A 16,500-nucleotide genomic window follows, 5' to 3' on the forward strand; every position below is an offset into this window, starting at 1 on the left:
CATCCTTACCAGAACATCTGACCAATTGGCCACGAACTCACAATTCTGGAAGAAGCACCCTTTCTCATCATAACTTGTTTCTTTAGTTTATAACCAGTAGTAGATAAAAAATTTTGAAAGAAATTATGCATTTTCACTATATCCATGTAATCAATAGAGCTCTCCCCCCCTCCCCCCAACTAAAACCCCTGACCCAGGGGCCATGAATTTCACAATTTTGGAAGAGGCATTCTTCCTTATCATAACCATGCACTTCCTTTGTTTGAAAAATACCCAGGAGCAGAGAAGAAGATTTTGAAAGAATTCAGGCCTTTCCCCTATATAATCAATAAAGCCCCCCCCCCAACACCAGAACCCCTGACCCGGGGGCCATGAAATTCACAATTTTGGAAGAGGCATTCTTGCTCATCATAACTGAGTAACTTTATTTAATACCCAGGAGAGAGAAGATTTTCAAAGAATTAATGCATCTTCACTATAAAATCAATAGAGCCCCGCCCTACCACCAGAACCCCGACCCAGGGGCCATGAAATTCACAATTTTGGAAGAGGCATTCTTGCTCATCATAACTATGTACTAAGTTACTTTATTTAATACCCAGGAGCAGAGAAGAAGATTTTCAAAGAATTAATGCCTTTTCCCTATATAATCAATAGAGCCCCACCCTAACACCAGAACCCCTGACCCTGGGGACATGAAATTCACAATTTTGGAAGAGGCATTCTTGCTCATCATAACTATGTACTTAGTTACTTAATTTAATACCGAGGAGCAGAGAAGATTTTCAAAGAATCCATGCATTTTCTCTATATAATCAATAGAGCCCCACCCTAAAACCAGAACCCCTCACCCTGGGGCCATGAAATTCACAATTTTGGAAGAGGCATTCTTGCTCATCATGACTTTGTACTTAGTTAGTTTATTTAATACCCAGGAGCAGAGAAGAAGATCTTCAAAGAAATAATGCACTTTCACTATATGATCTATATAGCCCCACCCTAGCACCAGAACCCCTGACCCTGGGGCCATGAATTTCACAATTTTGGTAGAGGGCTCAATGCTTATTACTATGATGCCAACAGTTTGACTGCTTGATGTCCAGGAGTAAAGAAGAAGATTTTTAAAGATTGCATTATTTTCAGTGGTTTTATCCCCACCCCTCAGGCCCCAGGGGGGCAGGGACCATGAAATTCATAATTTTTGTTCCCCTTTACCCATAGATGCTATATGCCAAATTTGGTTGAAGTTGGTTAAGCGGTTTCAGAGAAGAAGCTAAAAATGTTCAAATGTTAACACACGACGCACACCGCACGACGCACGCCGACGGACGAGAACAGATAGCAATAGGTCACCTGAGTGACTCAGGTGACCTAAAAATGAATCTATACTATCTGAGGATGCCTCCATATTATTATGACTTACCAAGTCTTTGGTGCTCTGGAGAAGAATATTTTTAAAGATTGTTTCCTATATATCCCTATGTAAAACTCTGATACATGTAACTTATTGTGGCCCCAACCTTCACCCAGGGGTCATGATTTGAACAAACTTGAATTTACTCTATGTAATGAAGTTTTCACATAAATTTATTCTTTTTCGGCCCAGTGGTTCTTGAATAAAAGCTTTTTGAAAGATGCAATTAAATTTTCACTACTAGTAATTTTTAATTATATCCCCTCGAAAGAGGTTATGATCCTTTATTTAAAAAAAACAACAAAAAAAAAAAAACAAAAAAAAAAACAACCCAAAAAAAATAACCGAATTCCCTTTAAGGATGCTTTGTGGTAAGTTTGGTTAAAATTGTCCCAGTGTTTCTTTAGGAAAAGTCGAAAATGTGAAATCTTTACTCATGACACACGACAGACAGACAGACGGACGCATTTTAATGGTTGTACCAAATCTTAACTTCATGCACAATCTTTGAGTCAAATCTGTCTATAGTTTTCTTTTTTTATTTTCAATAATTGCTTGGACAATGATCTGGACAACTGATTGGCGTTATTTTTATATCCTCCAATGAGGGATTCCGTAAACATAGAGCAGAAAAGATCCACGTCTGTTTCTGTTCTTTGATCACTCCTTTGTCAATTTAAGGTCATTTAATTATTTGAGTCCTATTTTGTCAAAGTCATTCACCCCCACGTGATGTACAAATGCAGAAACGAAAAAGAATCATCATTTCTAGACTACGAACTGTATTAACAATCAATGAAGAATTTATACGAACTGAAGATCAAGTGCATTAATTTAATATCCAAGGATTTAGGACCAGAAAATTCAGCTTTCATTGTATAAAAGACATCAGTAATATATGTTTAACAGGAAGAAATCTGTTCTCCGATTTTGCTTCCGGTTTCATATTGATATTTTTATAACCTTTAAATAAAAAATATGACCAACAAAGACATGTTTCAAGGCAATGTCCATTTATCAAATTAATGTGTATTGGCATTTTATGAGGATCTAATTTTCTAAATAAAGAAAAAGAAATTGTCGTACTAAGTCAACTCTCTCGGATAGGTCAATATTCCATCGTTACCGTAGTTTGATTAATTAGCTGATATTTGATTCATGAAATTTTTGGATGAATGGAAAAGAATGATCAATGTAAGTGGGAATTAATCTACTAAAACTTGCTTTCTGCATAGTGTGGAAGAAAATATTAGTATTATAGTAGTGTAACGAATTCTGAATATTGGAGCGCCACTTTGTCACACATTGCATGATGATGCACATCTTTGTTGCATTTACAACTGACAAACTTTCGTAATGTATTGTATCGACCTTTCTGCTAGGCCGATAAAAATCACTTCCATGCACGCTCGTGAACAGACTCGTGATGTCTCGGCATTCCTCTCAATAAAATAATGAATACACTAAAAGGAATTATTTATTCGATCACTTTTAGTGAGTTTTTTTAATGATATACACAATTAAATAATGTAAAACTAATTTTCTTAATGTAAATATATACAAAAAATGACCGTGAAGATAGATTTACATGTACCAAGATGAAATGAACTCACAAAAATTTCAAAAAAATTAAAAGACAAGCAAACATGAATTATCAAAACATTATCTGAGCAAGTGTGAAATGCTTCAATTAAAGACATGTTTTCATTAAACCCTACATGTACCATGCCAACTCACTTTTAGTTATGACAGAAGTATAAATAGAATAACTCTACAACTAATAAAGTCGTGGTCATCATTATTTCTTAAATTAAAGCATGAAAAGGATTGGAATGATTTCATAGTCACACAGTATAAAACACTGCGCCATGGAAATGAAATTTACACTTCACTGAAACCAAACACATTTTTCCTGTTATTGTTCTCATTTTTCGCCGACTCGCACCTTAGAGACAGATTTACAGGAAGTGACGAACTCGATATTTTTCGCTTCGTAGAGAAGTTTTGAATGTCCTCATAACAGGATCGTCTGCGTAGAGATTCACTAGAGATTGACAGTCCTTGCTTCAAATCAGTAGGTTGTAGCTGTAGAGCGTAATTATAGGCTGGGACTGACAACGATCGTATTATAGTCTTTGGCTTCTTTTCACCTTGAATGGACAATTTCGGCTTCTGTCAAAACAATGTATAATTTTAGTTAACAATAAAAATCTATCTTATGGCACGTGATCGATCAGTCACGTTTTCTTTTCTTTCAAAGTTGCGTTTTTTTATTTACCCATATTTTAACCAAATACATAAAAGACGGAAAAAAACAAAGTGACTCCGCAATTCTCAAACTGATATTATGTTAAATCATTTTCAGAGTAAATAATCTTATTATCTGTATACAATAAATAAGCAAAATGAAAACTTCAGCTCTCCTGTAAAATGCAAGAATGAATTAAAAAAAAAAATCCTATGTATGCCTTAGTCATGTATAAATTAACACTTTTCCCTCATGGGTTTGACATACAGACCGTTCCAATCATAAAATTGATACACAGAACCTTAAATATGAAAGTGCTATTTACTTTGATGCATATGTAATGCACAAAAGTAAAAATCAAATAAATAATCCATACTTTGTGTGTACATTAATTTGTGCTTGGGTCTCGAAATTAAAAGATAAAAATGTATAGCTTTTTCCCCTCGAATTGCAATAGGTTTTTTTTTTGTTTTTTTTTTAATACAAAAAAACATTAAAGTTTCAAGCTTCTCGAACATTTTCAGTTATGTACATAAGAAATCATTGTGATGAATGCGACAAAAACAAAAATACATACCTTTTCTTTTTTAATGTTGGAGCCTGGCAGAAGTTCATCTAACCACTTTAATTCATGCTGCGTAAAGATGAAGTCAAGTGCCTTTCTTTGAAAACATATGCCCAGGACCTAATATGATAAATACTATATTAACATGACTCAATACTATTTACTTTTCAATTTTATAAAACGTGCCTCTTACCCAGCTTTCTCTAAATGGAACTACATTGTACCTTAAGTCTCAAAGTAAAGAATCGTGTATATTCTACTCAGACAGCAACAAGTGAACAAATATGTCATGATGTAAATTTTGAATTTACTGCCAGGTGGCAGTAAATAAAAAATTTACATCATGACAAGTTTTCATGTTGTAAATTTTGTATTTACTGCCACCCGGTAAATCCAAAATTTACAACATGACAAATACATGATAAAATCTGATATATGAATCTACCATGATGGGGAACACGATGCTGATGGACTTGATGCTCTTCACTGCCCACAGCGCGGCCAAACAGATGACCTGAATCCCCGTGTACAGATGGACTTTGGTCAAGGGGACATGGCGGAGAAACTTGTAGTCAGGCTGGTATTTCTGTGGCATAAATATAATTAAAATTCGCTGGACCATCTGTAAATAAAATAAATTAATATGTTTACAAAAATTCAGTTATAATTTCATGAAAATCAAATTGGTTTACTTTCCTTAGTTCTAGTCTTAAATCAAAGACGTGTAAATATTATGTACCTGCATTCCGCTCAGAGCCGATGCGCCCATGTAAAAGAATACGCCATACAAAACAGGCATTGGAATGTGCTGCAAAAAATTAATTATGATTAAAGGAATCCCTATTTTACATTATGTGGACTGCTTTATTATTCATATAAGCATGTATTGTAAGTAGTTGACATATGTAAGAAAAAATGCTATATACCAAATTCTGTATTTTCTTCTATTTGTGAGTACAAAATTACAATGTCTATCCTTTTTGTAAATGATATTTAAATTCGATTTCTAAATGAGTCAAAGTATACAATTTCAATTATATTTGAGATAAGCTCTTAAGATAATTATGCTTGACATTTTTATCTTAATTACAAGAATCGCTCCATTAAGAACCGAGAAAGTACGTGTACCATTGAAAGTATTAATTGTTCTAAAAACCTACTTTACAAATACCTTAATGTGATGAACGATGTATAATCTTTGTATGTTTAGCACTGTCTAAATCGACACAGTTTTAGGACGCATCTCAAGAGAATTTAGTTGCATTAACCGTATGAGAATAAAAATTTTAAATGCACAACAATACTATTTGTTTTCCACTTTAATTACCGGTTCATCAATTCATTTATTTTTACGACTAGTTTCAAATAAATTTTAGATTGTCTGTGAAAATTGGATATTAATGAAAAGAAAAGGAAAATTCAAAAAACAAACAAAATAATGAAATGGCCTGTGAATAACAAAAAACAAAGCGTACCTTTAATACTGATGTTATGAGAACGGCCAAACCGCTGAATAAACCCACGAGAAGGGCAGTAACTCGTTGTTCCCTGTACCAAAAAAAAAAATAAAGACCTATCAACCCATAAAAGAAAAAGAGACAGTGAGTCCTCAATTCTTTATATCTTTTTCCAATTAATCAAAATACCCCTACCCATGTGTAGTGTTCGACTCAACTTTCATTAAAAGAATTCGACAAGATACATGTACAGTGTACCTGTATATAATTCGGCTTTCGCAATTGAAATATGTCAAAAAAATAATGTATAAAAATATGTTGAATAACTGTGCCTATGCGCTTGAGTAGGAAGGGGGGGGGGGTATCCCTGGGGTGATACGAACCTGACTCCAAGGAAAGTCGGTTTTTCGCCCGGGGCGGTACACTCGGATTCCTTTCGTAAACTCATCACATGAGCAATGGCGGTAACTGTTGCGGCTACAAACCATGGCAACCCCAAGAAGGATAGCAGCATAATCAGAATAGCTACAACCAGTAGATCTAAGTGATAACCTCCACCTTTCTAAAAAAAAAAAAAAAGAATTATTCATTATATTTAGAAAGGACTTGGTTAACTTTCTGTAATGCAGAAGTTCTCGAAAATCTAGGCTTGAAATAATCCTATAACTCGACGTAAGTATAATTCAACCATCTCTAACAGTAGGCAGTCATAATTCAAACTCACTTTCAGGCATCAGCATAACATTAATTGATTGATTGTTGTTTTACGTCTCTTGCAAGAAGTTTTCACTCCAAATATCGGTGAAGGGCCTCAAATTTAGACCTATACTCGGCACTCAAGACCATTGAGCAGCGAGAGTTCTTTATCGTGCCAACGCCTACCGTGACACGATACCTTCGTTTTTATGGACATAGTCAAAAGACCCATGACTTTCGCTTCTTATACCACATACCAGGCGCTTTGCATAGGAACAGTCACTACATGTACCTATCTTATACGTTTTCTGATGCGGCACCGGAACGAGAATAGAACCCGATCTCCCGATCACGAAGCGAACGCCATACTACCACTAGTGGGATACCGCTACCGGTATATCAATATACAAAGTCTATTAATTACACTTTACGAGTTGTAATGTTCTAGAAGTGCTATTTCCTGATGATTTTAATTTTACCTTTAGCTTGTTTTCTTTTCTGTTCACAATAACTGATGTGATCTGCTGATCCAAGAAAATCAGAATAGTCGCGAGAGCTGCTGGTATGGCCGACGCCAGGATAAGCCACCATGGATTCTTGTCACTAATTGGGTTGATGATCCAGCCTCGGTCAGGTCTGGTTGGCTAGGGAGAAAAAAATAAGACGATAAAATTCCTAATACAGTTGTTCAAAGTTGCGAAGTTGAATTTGAATGCCTGTAAACAACTAACCCCTTTTAAAAAAATAATTACTAACCTTGAACTCTGATGGCACGGTAAGTTTTGGAGTTGGGATCCCAAGCAAGATGTCTACTAGAACCATGACTATGATGGCAATAAGTACACCAAAATCTCCAACGGTATTTCTGACCTAAAAGAAAAAAATCATGAAATCTAATATTGTTCGTTGAAACCAAAAAGGTGATGCTTTCCTATTTTTTTTAAAAAGGAAATTTACTCACAAAATTAGGAAAAAATCCGGAGTTTCGGAATATCTTCACACCATAAGCAATTGTGAAGGTTCCAAGAAAAAGAAGGACACTAAAAAAGAAGACATCAGGTACGAAATCTCCTGGATGACAGTCTTTCCCTCCAAGAAAACCTCCATTCTCCGTGCAATTGTTCAGCGGCCATGACGTAATGACTGCACCAGAGGCAGTTGTGGTTTCACTGCTTGGTGTTGTTTGTACCGACCTCACATGGCGCGAAGCAACATGACCATTTTCAAATTGCGTATTATTCAGGAAAATGCAAAAACAGTCTTGCAGTTGTTTGCTTTCTGCATGTAATTCAACTGGAGCTAAATGCTCTATTTCGATTAGTTTCTTGAATGCTTCATAGATGAAAATGAGAGCAATCAAGCAGGCAAAAGACTCTTCTGTAAATCTCGTAATGTATCGTACGAGTGAGCTTAGGTCAAAGGCCACGATAACGACAAGCAACAATGCTGTCCAAAGTCCGACCCAAATGCGCAGCGATAAGAAATCCCAATTTTGTTCTCTGTAAATAAATTATTATAGTTTAATAAATCAGGAAAATATAAAGGTTTTGCCGGAAGTGGTCATGCTTTCAAGCATGCAAACAAGATTTACTAGTATATTTCCTCCCCCCACCCCTCTTTCGAAATTCCTCAAAACATAAAAATGGTCACATTAGTGACATACTTGCAAAAATTAAATAAAATTGATTCTAAGACGAGCATTGGTCCAGTACTGCCGAGGATGTTCATTGGTTGACCGGAGAATAAAGCGAAGATGATCCCCGTCACTGCTGCCGCCAATATACATTCCATCGTGCCCTGAAATATAAGTTGTCTCTCTCGTATTGTGTTTTTTTTTCTAGATTTCTTTGCAAGAAATTCTATAAAGTTCGCCCCCCCCCCCCCCGGATAACAAGTCACATGGCGGTACTTTAAGCTACATTGAAGAAATAAACTGTCATGTTGTTGTAAATTTTGAATTTACCGAGTGGCAGTAAATACAAAATTTACAACATGACAAAACCCTAATCAGTTTGTCAATTTTTGTTGTATTTTTTGAATGACGTAGGTGAAATATTGGAATGCAACTATAAGAAAAGTATTTCAGTTCATACATTGTATGACCAAATATTTACTTTTTATTCAATATTTTTCATCAAGAGCTAACGCGCTTCATACAAATTATACCTGGGTAAAAAGTATCAGGTCATGCCTTTATGAACTTTGAATTCTGGAATTAATGATTTAAGATAAATTGGATTTCTTAAGTGTACATCTGCAAAGTTCATTATTTAAAGTGTTTTATGGGTCTATAATCAAAACTGTAGTCGGCTATTTGTCATATCACTAGACTGAGACTACCACAACCAAGGAAGGCAGCAGGCGCGCAAATTACCCACTCCTGGCACGGGGAGGACTTTTTAATATTTTGTTTAAAAGTTACAATAAAATTTACTTCGGTGTGAATCAAGGCATATTAGTGTGCTGAGGTGTAAGTTACTGTTTTCAATGGATTACTGTTATCGATGTTCATACGAGATTTAAAGCTCTGACATTTTACTTTGTAGTTGTTGCATAAAGTAAGAACGCTGTTACATTTGGTCATTTTCGTACACTAACCATATGCTGCTCTGTTGCTACTCCAAGAAGACCTCCAAATGTCACATTAGGTGTTAATGTCGCTAAAAACAGGTACACGAATGATGCAAAACACTGTACGTGGATTGCGTCGGTGAAGTCGCTTCTGTACCATTTCCATTTCCGTTTTACATCTTGTATCAACCCTCCGAACAATCTACAACGACATCAATATTTGTATATTTCTGGTGGAGATTACTTAACAGAGGCCCGCCATCGCGTGCACGATCAGGCCATAAAATTACAACGGACATCGGTGATGTTTGTTTAACACCTTAAAAGCATGTTGTAAGATCGTGCTCTTTTTTGTAATTCAAACAAGGAAAGGTACATCAGGAACGGAATAATTTACACGATTTTCTAGTTTAACCTTGCTTTCATTTTCTTTTGATGTTTTATCATAAATTCATGATGGCATGTCTTTTTTCATGTTGATTTTTTTCATTTCTTGAACATTATTGATTTCCATTTATAGACATAAAAATCGATAATGGATGAGAAACACAATTTTATGACGTCTTTGTCCATTTTTACCAATTCGATGAAATTTTAAAATTTCTTATACATATTCTCAGAAAGTTGGAAAAAAAACATACAATTCTATTTACAATGATCCAAACCAGATCCAAACCAGTTTATTGCTTTTCACAGAAACATTAATTTTTTCCCTATATAAATAGATGTTCACAGTTTCAGTCTTTTTTCGTTGATTAGAATGATAGGAGGTCAAACAAACTGCACACTAAGAATTGTTTCTGCGAATGGAAAACTGTTTCGGTTAATAGACATTGTTAGAATGGTAAATAGCATACGGCTTTGTCAGTTAAAGAGTACATTAATCGTCATTCTACTACGATTATTGCCGAGATCAAAGAAATGCCGCGGACATTATTCTCCAATAAATCACGAACGTCATCAAAAAATTATCAGATCTGAAACACATGTCAAATCTGTACAGTTGAAATAAATATTTCACTGTATAATCTAATACTTATTTAGACCATATCGATGTGTCGTCTTCCGCAGTCTAAACGTGTGTATTGCCTGAAACAGCTGATAAATATCGTTTTTATAGCCAAGTGGGGCTGTTCTACGGACCTCCCCATAACATTTACACTCCCGTGATTTTACTGATAAATCAATGAAATAGACAACTGGTTTTGTTATTTTTCATTCATAAAAATTAATCAATATATGTTACAAGCAAATTTATAAATAATTAAAGGATATTTTTAATCCAGCAAAAGCTGAAATCGTCTGCATTTTATGCAATCGATTGACCCTCTGGTGTTAAATGGAACAGCGAAATTGCGACATGGTGACCTAATTCGTTTCCCTATAGAGAAAACGATCAACTGTATTTTAGAGTCGTTAGTAGAATAGAAATAAAGTCCTTGTTGTCGTGAATGATGCAGGATAACCTCCTCGGTCTCGAAATGTTGTCTGAAATATAAAAGCCTCGGCTAACGCCTCGGCTTTTATATTTCAGACAACATTTCTCGACCTCGGAGGTTATCCTGCAACATTCTCGATAACGCGGACTTTATTTCTTAAACAACATATTAGGTCGATGATGATGAATGTTAGTTTTTTGTAGGTTTGATGATAAACTCCTTTTTCTGGTCCTCTTCTAATATTTTTATGTTTTTATCATTTCATTTTTTTTTTATATTAAACAGTGTTTTGATACGGATAAATAACATAACAAACAGAAGAAAGCATGAACCCCGTCCAAAGCTTTATGACATTCGCCTACATATGGAGATGTCCTTGAGCTCTAGTTTTAGTACGAGTAATTTAATGATTGAGTTACTAACCTTCCTGTCCGTTCCAGGCTGGGGTCGTGGTGTGGGTCATCATCATCATCTTCCTCCGTGGTTTTGTTCACCTTCTCCGCAACCTTTGCATTTGCCCGAGAGTCCTATTAAAAAACATTTTTTTTCCTCCAAATTGCAACACTTTTCTTAAAGATTTATATGATTTTCATAACCGACATTTGAATTTTTTGAATAATCATAGAATTTTTAACAATAATAAAGACAAGAGAAAAATATTACGAACTTTTGGAGGCAATACTTTCGGTGGTTCGATTCTATTATTTTTGTCCCAGCATCCTGGGGGTAGTACAGTCACATGACTAGTAAAGTCCAAAACGGCTGACAAAATTTCCACCTTATTCGTTGATCTGTAGGCTGCTTCTCGGAAAATCTAGGAGAAAAATCAGATAAATATAAAATTAAGTGAGTTCAAAATTTATTTAACAATGTTGGTCATTGAATATCAATACCAATTGTATTCAGTATTAAATAATTCAGCGCGCATGCTATCTGAAATTTTTTTTACCTCATCTGTCATAAGAGTTCCAATACATCGCCCTATTTCTACTCCTACTTCAATATCATCTAGGGGCACTAAGAGGATGAACAAGAAACGGGTGGGCAAAGAAACCTCTGTTATTTTGCCGACATCTTTTGCTTCACTCAGCCTGACGAATGCACACAGTCTTCTGTTTTTGAGTTCCTCTACTTCTCCAACCATTATATTGAGAACCTCCGCACCCTCGGGGATCTTTCGTTTGAATTTGTCATTGAGCTGAAGAAAACGTAGAGGTTAGTAACTTTAGACAAGTTTTTTTTTAAATTGATATTTTCAAAATAAAGAAACAAACAACTATACTACTAATGAATCTTGAGAATTACCTCAAAACCAAAAGAAAGAAGCTCACTGGATGCATCTTCATTTGAATGGGACGATTCATAGCCTTCTACAATATGTAAACATAGACGATTTATCATTTGGGTAGGTCATGGAACAAGATTTAAAATAAAGTAGATTTGGAATAGCTTAGATACAAAAATTAAAACGCATATTTAAACAAATAATTTTCAGGATTTTTTTTTTTTTAGAATTTAGAAAAGTGGAGATGATACCATTGTGATAAGCGTGTAGGTTTGGCGCAGATACACTTTCAGAAATTTCTTTTACGGGGCTCAGTTTTGGTTTGGATTCGTTCAGCTTCGCTTTGCTCGTATGTCGCTTTATGTATTTGCCCCTGACGTGTTGATGTTTATGTTTCTTTAATAAGAGCGCCCTTAAATGGTTCCACAGCAGGTTACTGACAGATCCCTCGTTCTTCCACTCTTCTAAGACTTTATCTGCAAACAGTAAGTAAGTATATATAAATAATAAAAAGAACAGTTGATAAGAAAGCTTATAGGCACAATACCAGAAAACTGCCTTCATGGAATATAGAGTTACGTGAGGCGCCTTTACACTCAAGGAGATTTGAGGTGCCTTTTGGGCAACCAATAGCTCAGCGATTTCCAAAAGCCTCGAATAGTCTGTCTCTGTATGAATCTTTTAGGAAGATCAAAAAGCGCTTGTTGTGTGATGAAAACTTGAGAATAATGCCATATTTCATGGTGATCTGTCTAGATTTCTTAGCTATCTCGCTCTTAAAGAGCGCACACTGAAAGATCCTTTGGAAATGATTTTACATTGCTTTCTGTAGTGACCTCTGAGATTTTGCCAAGCAATTGTTTTTTGACCCATCGAGATCATTGAAAGATGTACGGAAATTGTTGAGAGATATGGTGTGACCAAGAGAGATCACCCTAAGACCGAAAAAAGACCACTGAGAACTCCTTAGTCGTAAAAAAAATGTGTTCTTGAAAGACCTCTAAGAGAGCACTGGAAGATCACTGGAAGATCGGTAATCTTTCTGTGCTCTTGGGCGTTCTTTGAAAAATTAGTTTCCTTTGCGATCGTTGAGAGAATGTTTTGGATAGAACACAAACTTTGAAGAGACCTTAGCGGTCATTGAGAGATCTGGCCAATTTTCCGAAGGTCAGCTATATATCCCAATGGTCGAAAAGCGTGAAAAGGGTTTAAGTTAATAAAGAAAGGGGCATCTTTTGCGCATTATGGAAATACTACATCACTGGAAAAGCTTTAAATTACACACTTCAAATTAATAAGCATACATATAGCACTGCTGGATCGAATCCTTACCCACGATGTCGTACATAGACAGGGCCTCCATGTCCAGGATGCATGTGTTAGAGGCAAGCAGTGTGTGCAGCTCCGTCAGGGATTGCATGTACATGGAGGAAACGTGGGGCTTGGACCATCGCTTGCCCTTTTCTTCCAGTACCTCTTCAAACTTGACCCATCTGCAAAGGTTAACATTTGTTCAATCATTTAAACAAATATTCAAGGGGGGATGTGTGTGGGTATATGCTTCTCTTATCCGAAAATATTTCATTAATTCCTTTGCAAATACGGGGATACTGTTTGATAGCACGAATATACTTTGGGTTGATTTTTTTTCACACGTCATTACTTAATTGGGAATGATACAGTATTATACATGTGTATCTTGTAAAGAAATCTGTTTTGCAAAATGAGGACTGAGAAGAAATACTAATTACATGTTACATTTCAAATAGTTTGAAATGATATACATGTTTATTGTTGAAAATAAAATTTTATATGAATATATTAAATATATATCTAAATACTTTATTTTAATACTTTATGTCGCACATTCTTTAAATGTATGTTTTAAAGAAATCAAGATGAAAACTTGTATTTGCGAGGATGCATGACTGAAAATATGCGTACCAAAAAAATATCAGTCGATAAAATGATAGCATTCTGACTTCATGTTTCCTTTCGTGCTTTAGTTCTTAATTTTTGAAATTGTTTTCTAAAAAAAAAAGTAATGAAAAATGTTGACTGATTATATGTTGTAATTTGGGTAAAAAAAGTGAAAATAGTTGAGATTTGTCAAGAAAATGAATTGCTTCAAGGTTTAGGTGAATGAGTGATAGCATTCTGTTATTCATGTTTGATGAGCTTGAGGGACCTTGACCAGTGATACGGCCACTGGTATTTAACACCAGAGGTGGGAACTTGATCTTCTGAAGCAAAAGGGGAAAACCTAAAAATCTTTGAATTTGTTTAGACCGTGTTTAGTAAACTTTTTCGACAGCATCTGCATTTCGGTATTGATGCGTGTATTTTGTATTGAATCTCTTGAAATAATAAAAAAAAATCTTGACAAATAATAGGGCAAACTTCAGGGGTCTATTTGTTTCGATGTCCACACCTCTGATGTCCGGGTCAGTTGGTATTTGTTCTGTCATTGCACGTAATTCATCGTAATATTTTTTATAGAGCAAACTGTCTCATGAAATAGATGGGTGACATTTTGGCTACACATTACTTTCCTTTTAGTTATATGCGAGTATCCTGCTTTTCTTTTTACATCAGAAAATTTGATGAAGTTCTAAAATATCAAACAAAAAAAGCCTGCAAAAAAAAATTTCATTTCGAGCATTGGTGATCGTTTATATATATATAGCGTTCAAAACGAGTAATTTTCAATTCTGCGAAACTGTGTCCTTAAAAAAACTTAAACCCTTAACATATACGCTTGTAAATGTAAAGGGTGATTATTCTTTAAAGAAAATAAGCGTTTGGTTTGATGCCATACAGGCTAACATATATAATAATTTTGGAAATACTGTATTGTATCGTAATGCATTCAATCCAAATTTTGTAAAGAAAAGGAACTTTCAATTTCTTCAATATGATTATAGAAAGATGAAACCATTTATATAATTATATCAAGTAATATTTTACATGTAAAGTGTAAATGAGTGAGTTACGCACTATGCAATGACTAATATTTGTACATATGTACTCATGGCCACAAAAATACTCATGACCACGTGAATACAGGAGCCACAACTGATGATGAATATAAGCTAATTATTGTCGTTTGGGTCAAGTAAGGTCGTCGGATATGACTAACAACAAGAAACGAGCATTTAATAAAAGGATCATTGCACACCTTGATGTGCAATTAGGAATAATGACGCATATGATAATTAAGATTCATTTAAATGTGTGAAAGTTTAAAGTTTTATGCAATGTTAAGCTTAAAAGGGCAGGGAAATTTAAATATTCAATCTACAATGTGCTCATTATTTGGACATTCACAGCAGAAGATGAAAGGAGGGACGCACCCAGCGCCCGATCCTCCAAAAATTTGCAAAAAGTTTTAGTTTCAATTGAGCATTCAATACATTAAGACTTAATTATATAAAATAATAACAAAATATTTTTTTTTAAATGTCAACGATAACATTGTGCTACGTGCACAGTTTTGAGTGATTATTTTGATGCAGCAAATGTAATTTTGTGATTGAAGACAGATCTTTAGAACTGTGTAACGAAGCGGAACGACAATCAGTTGCTGACAATTAATCAACAAATTGCAGGCATGTCTGCAATGAATTTCGAAGCCAGCGACCTGCCATTGACTGGTAATCAATTAACAGGGTCTGTAAAATCAAGATAAAAAAAAAATTGTACGTATAGAAAACTTTCAGAGATAGACAAAGTAATGCTGAAAGTGAAAAATAAAAATAAATAGAACATGTCAAAATTCTTCCCATGATATATTTAAGGAAAATATCCGAATGTACAGTTCTAGAAATGAAGCATGAAATTTAAATATATGATAAACAAATTGCAAAAGTAGGAAACAGGGACATCAGAAAAGGTATTAATATTTATTGATATTTTTAGAAATGTTTTCCCTACCGATGAAGTTCTTTCCACACGTAATCATCGTTGTACTGCCGTAGTATATCCATCTGACAGAATATGTCCCTCGGTTCGTGACTATCCATAACAATAACTTCATATCCACCCGGCGAAGAATTATCACTGCAAGAGTTCGAGTCGCTTTCTTGTTGTTCCTCCATTTTGTTTGCTTGCCTTTATTTCTACAGACAAATGTAAAACTGTTTCCTATATGAATTGTTTTGATTTATCAGTTTTTAAACAAACACATATCGTTGGAAAATGTCTAAACATAAATGACCACATAATCAAAAAGGAATGTTTGAGAATTAATTGCTGTTAAACAAAAAATACAAAAAAGTGGTGAAGACATTATAGGTTATATTTTAATTAATTAATATAACGCTGTTGAAGGAAATTTAACACCCCCCAAAAAATTACCTCTATAAAGTTTAAGCTGTATCTAATAGATAAAAATGCAACAATGTGTGGTTAATTTCAAAGTTCCGATGTAAGCACTTTCTAAAGGAAAAGAACATCCATTTGTTAATGTAGAAATGTGAAATACAAGTCCACTTTGTGACGCGATGTTAGGTAAATGATCAACTCAGGTGTTTCATTTTGTTTATATACCTGGTTAGAGAAAGAAAAAGGTCCACACAAACTTCAAAATTAAGGATCTTTGAACATATTTGTAAAACCATCAATCACTGTTCAGCCAATTGTTGACGATCTCAAAAAGACTTAGAAATGTCGCTATAAGACGTTCTATAGACACGTGTGTTTTTGTTGTGTTTTTCTGTTTTCCGTATTGACACCTATCGTCATGGTTTTTTTCCTTCTTTCTCTAAACATGTAAATCATCATGATGTTGTGTCAGAAATGGTCACTTAATGAGATAACAACAAGT

At 34.7% G+C, this 16,500-nt stretch overlaps 1 protein-coding gene across 1 annotated transcript; it reads right to left on the minus strand.

The window, feature by feature from the left end:
• Positions 1 to 2,987: 2,987 nt before the first annotated feature.
• Positions 2,988 to 16,165, minus strand: LOC133192024 (electroneutral sodium bicarbonate exchanger 1-like). Its single transcript, XM_061327855.1, has 19 exons — positions 16,032 to 16,165; positions 15,609 to 15,793; positions 13,008 to 13,168; positions 11,927 to 12,151; positions 11,696 to 11,760; positions 11,340 to 11,588; positions 11,058 to 11,204; positions 10,814 to 10,917; positions 8,979 to 9,153; positions 8,044 to 8,177; positions 7,342 to 7,879; positions 7,137 to 7,250; positions 6,860 to 7,024; positions 6,068 to 6,246; positions 5,703 to 5,775; positions 4,967 to 5,035; positions 4,673 to 4,849; positions 4,240 to 4,347; positions 2,988 to 3,586 (listed from the first exon to the last, which is right to left on the minus strand). Exons 2-19 carry the CDS (start codon positions 15,770 to 15,772, stop codon positions 3,296 to 3,298), a joined length of 3,138 nt encoding a protein of 1,045 aa, XP_061183839.1. The 5' UTR covers positions 15,773 to 15,793; positions 16,032 to 16,165; the 3' UTR covers positions 2,988 to 3,295.
• Between the last annotated feature and the right edge of the window lie 335 nt (positions 16,166 to 16,500).

This window comes from Saccostrea echinata, unplaced genomic scaffold, assembly GCF_033153115.1.
Source record: "Saccostrea echinata isolate AGI-Se365-2 ecotype Australia unplaced genomic scaffold, CSIRO_AGI_Sech_v1 ptg000025l, whole genome shotgun sequence".
NCBI classification, from domain to species: domain Eukaryota; kingdom Metazoa; phylum Mollusca; class Bivalvia; order Ostreida; family Ostreidae; genus Saccostrea; species Saccostrea echinata.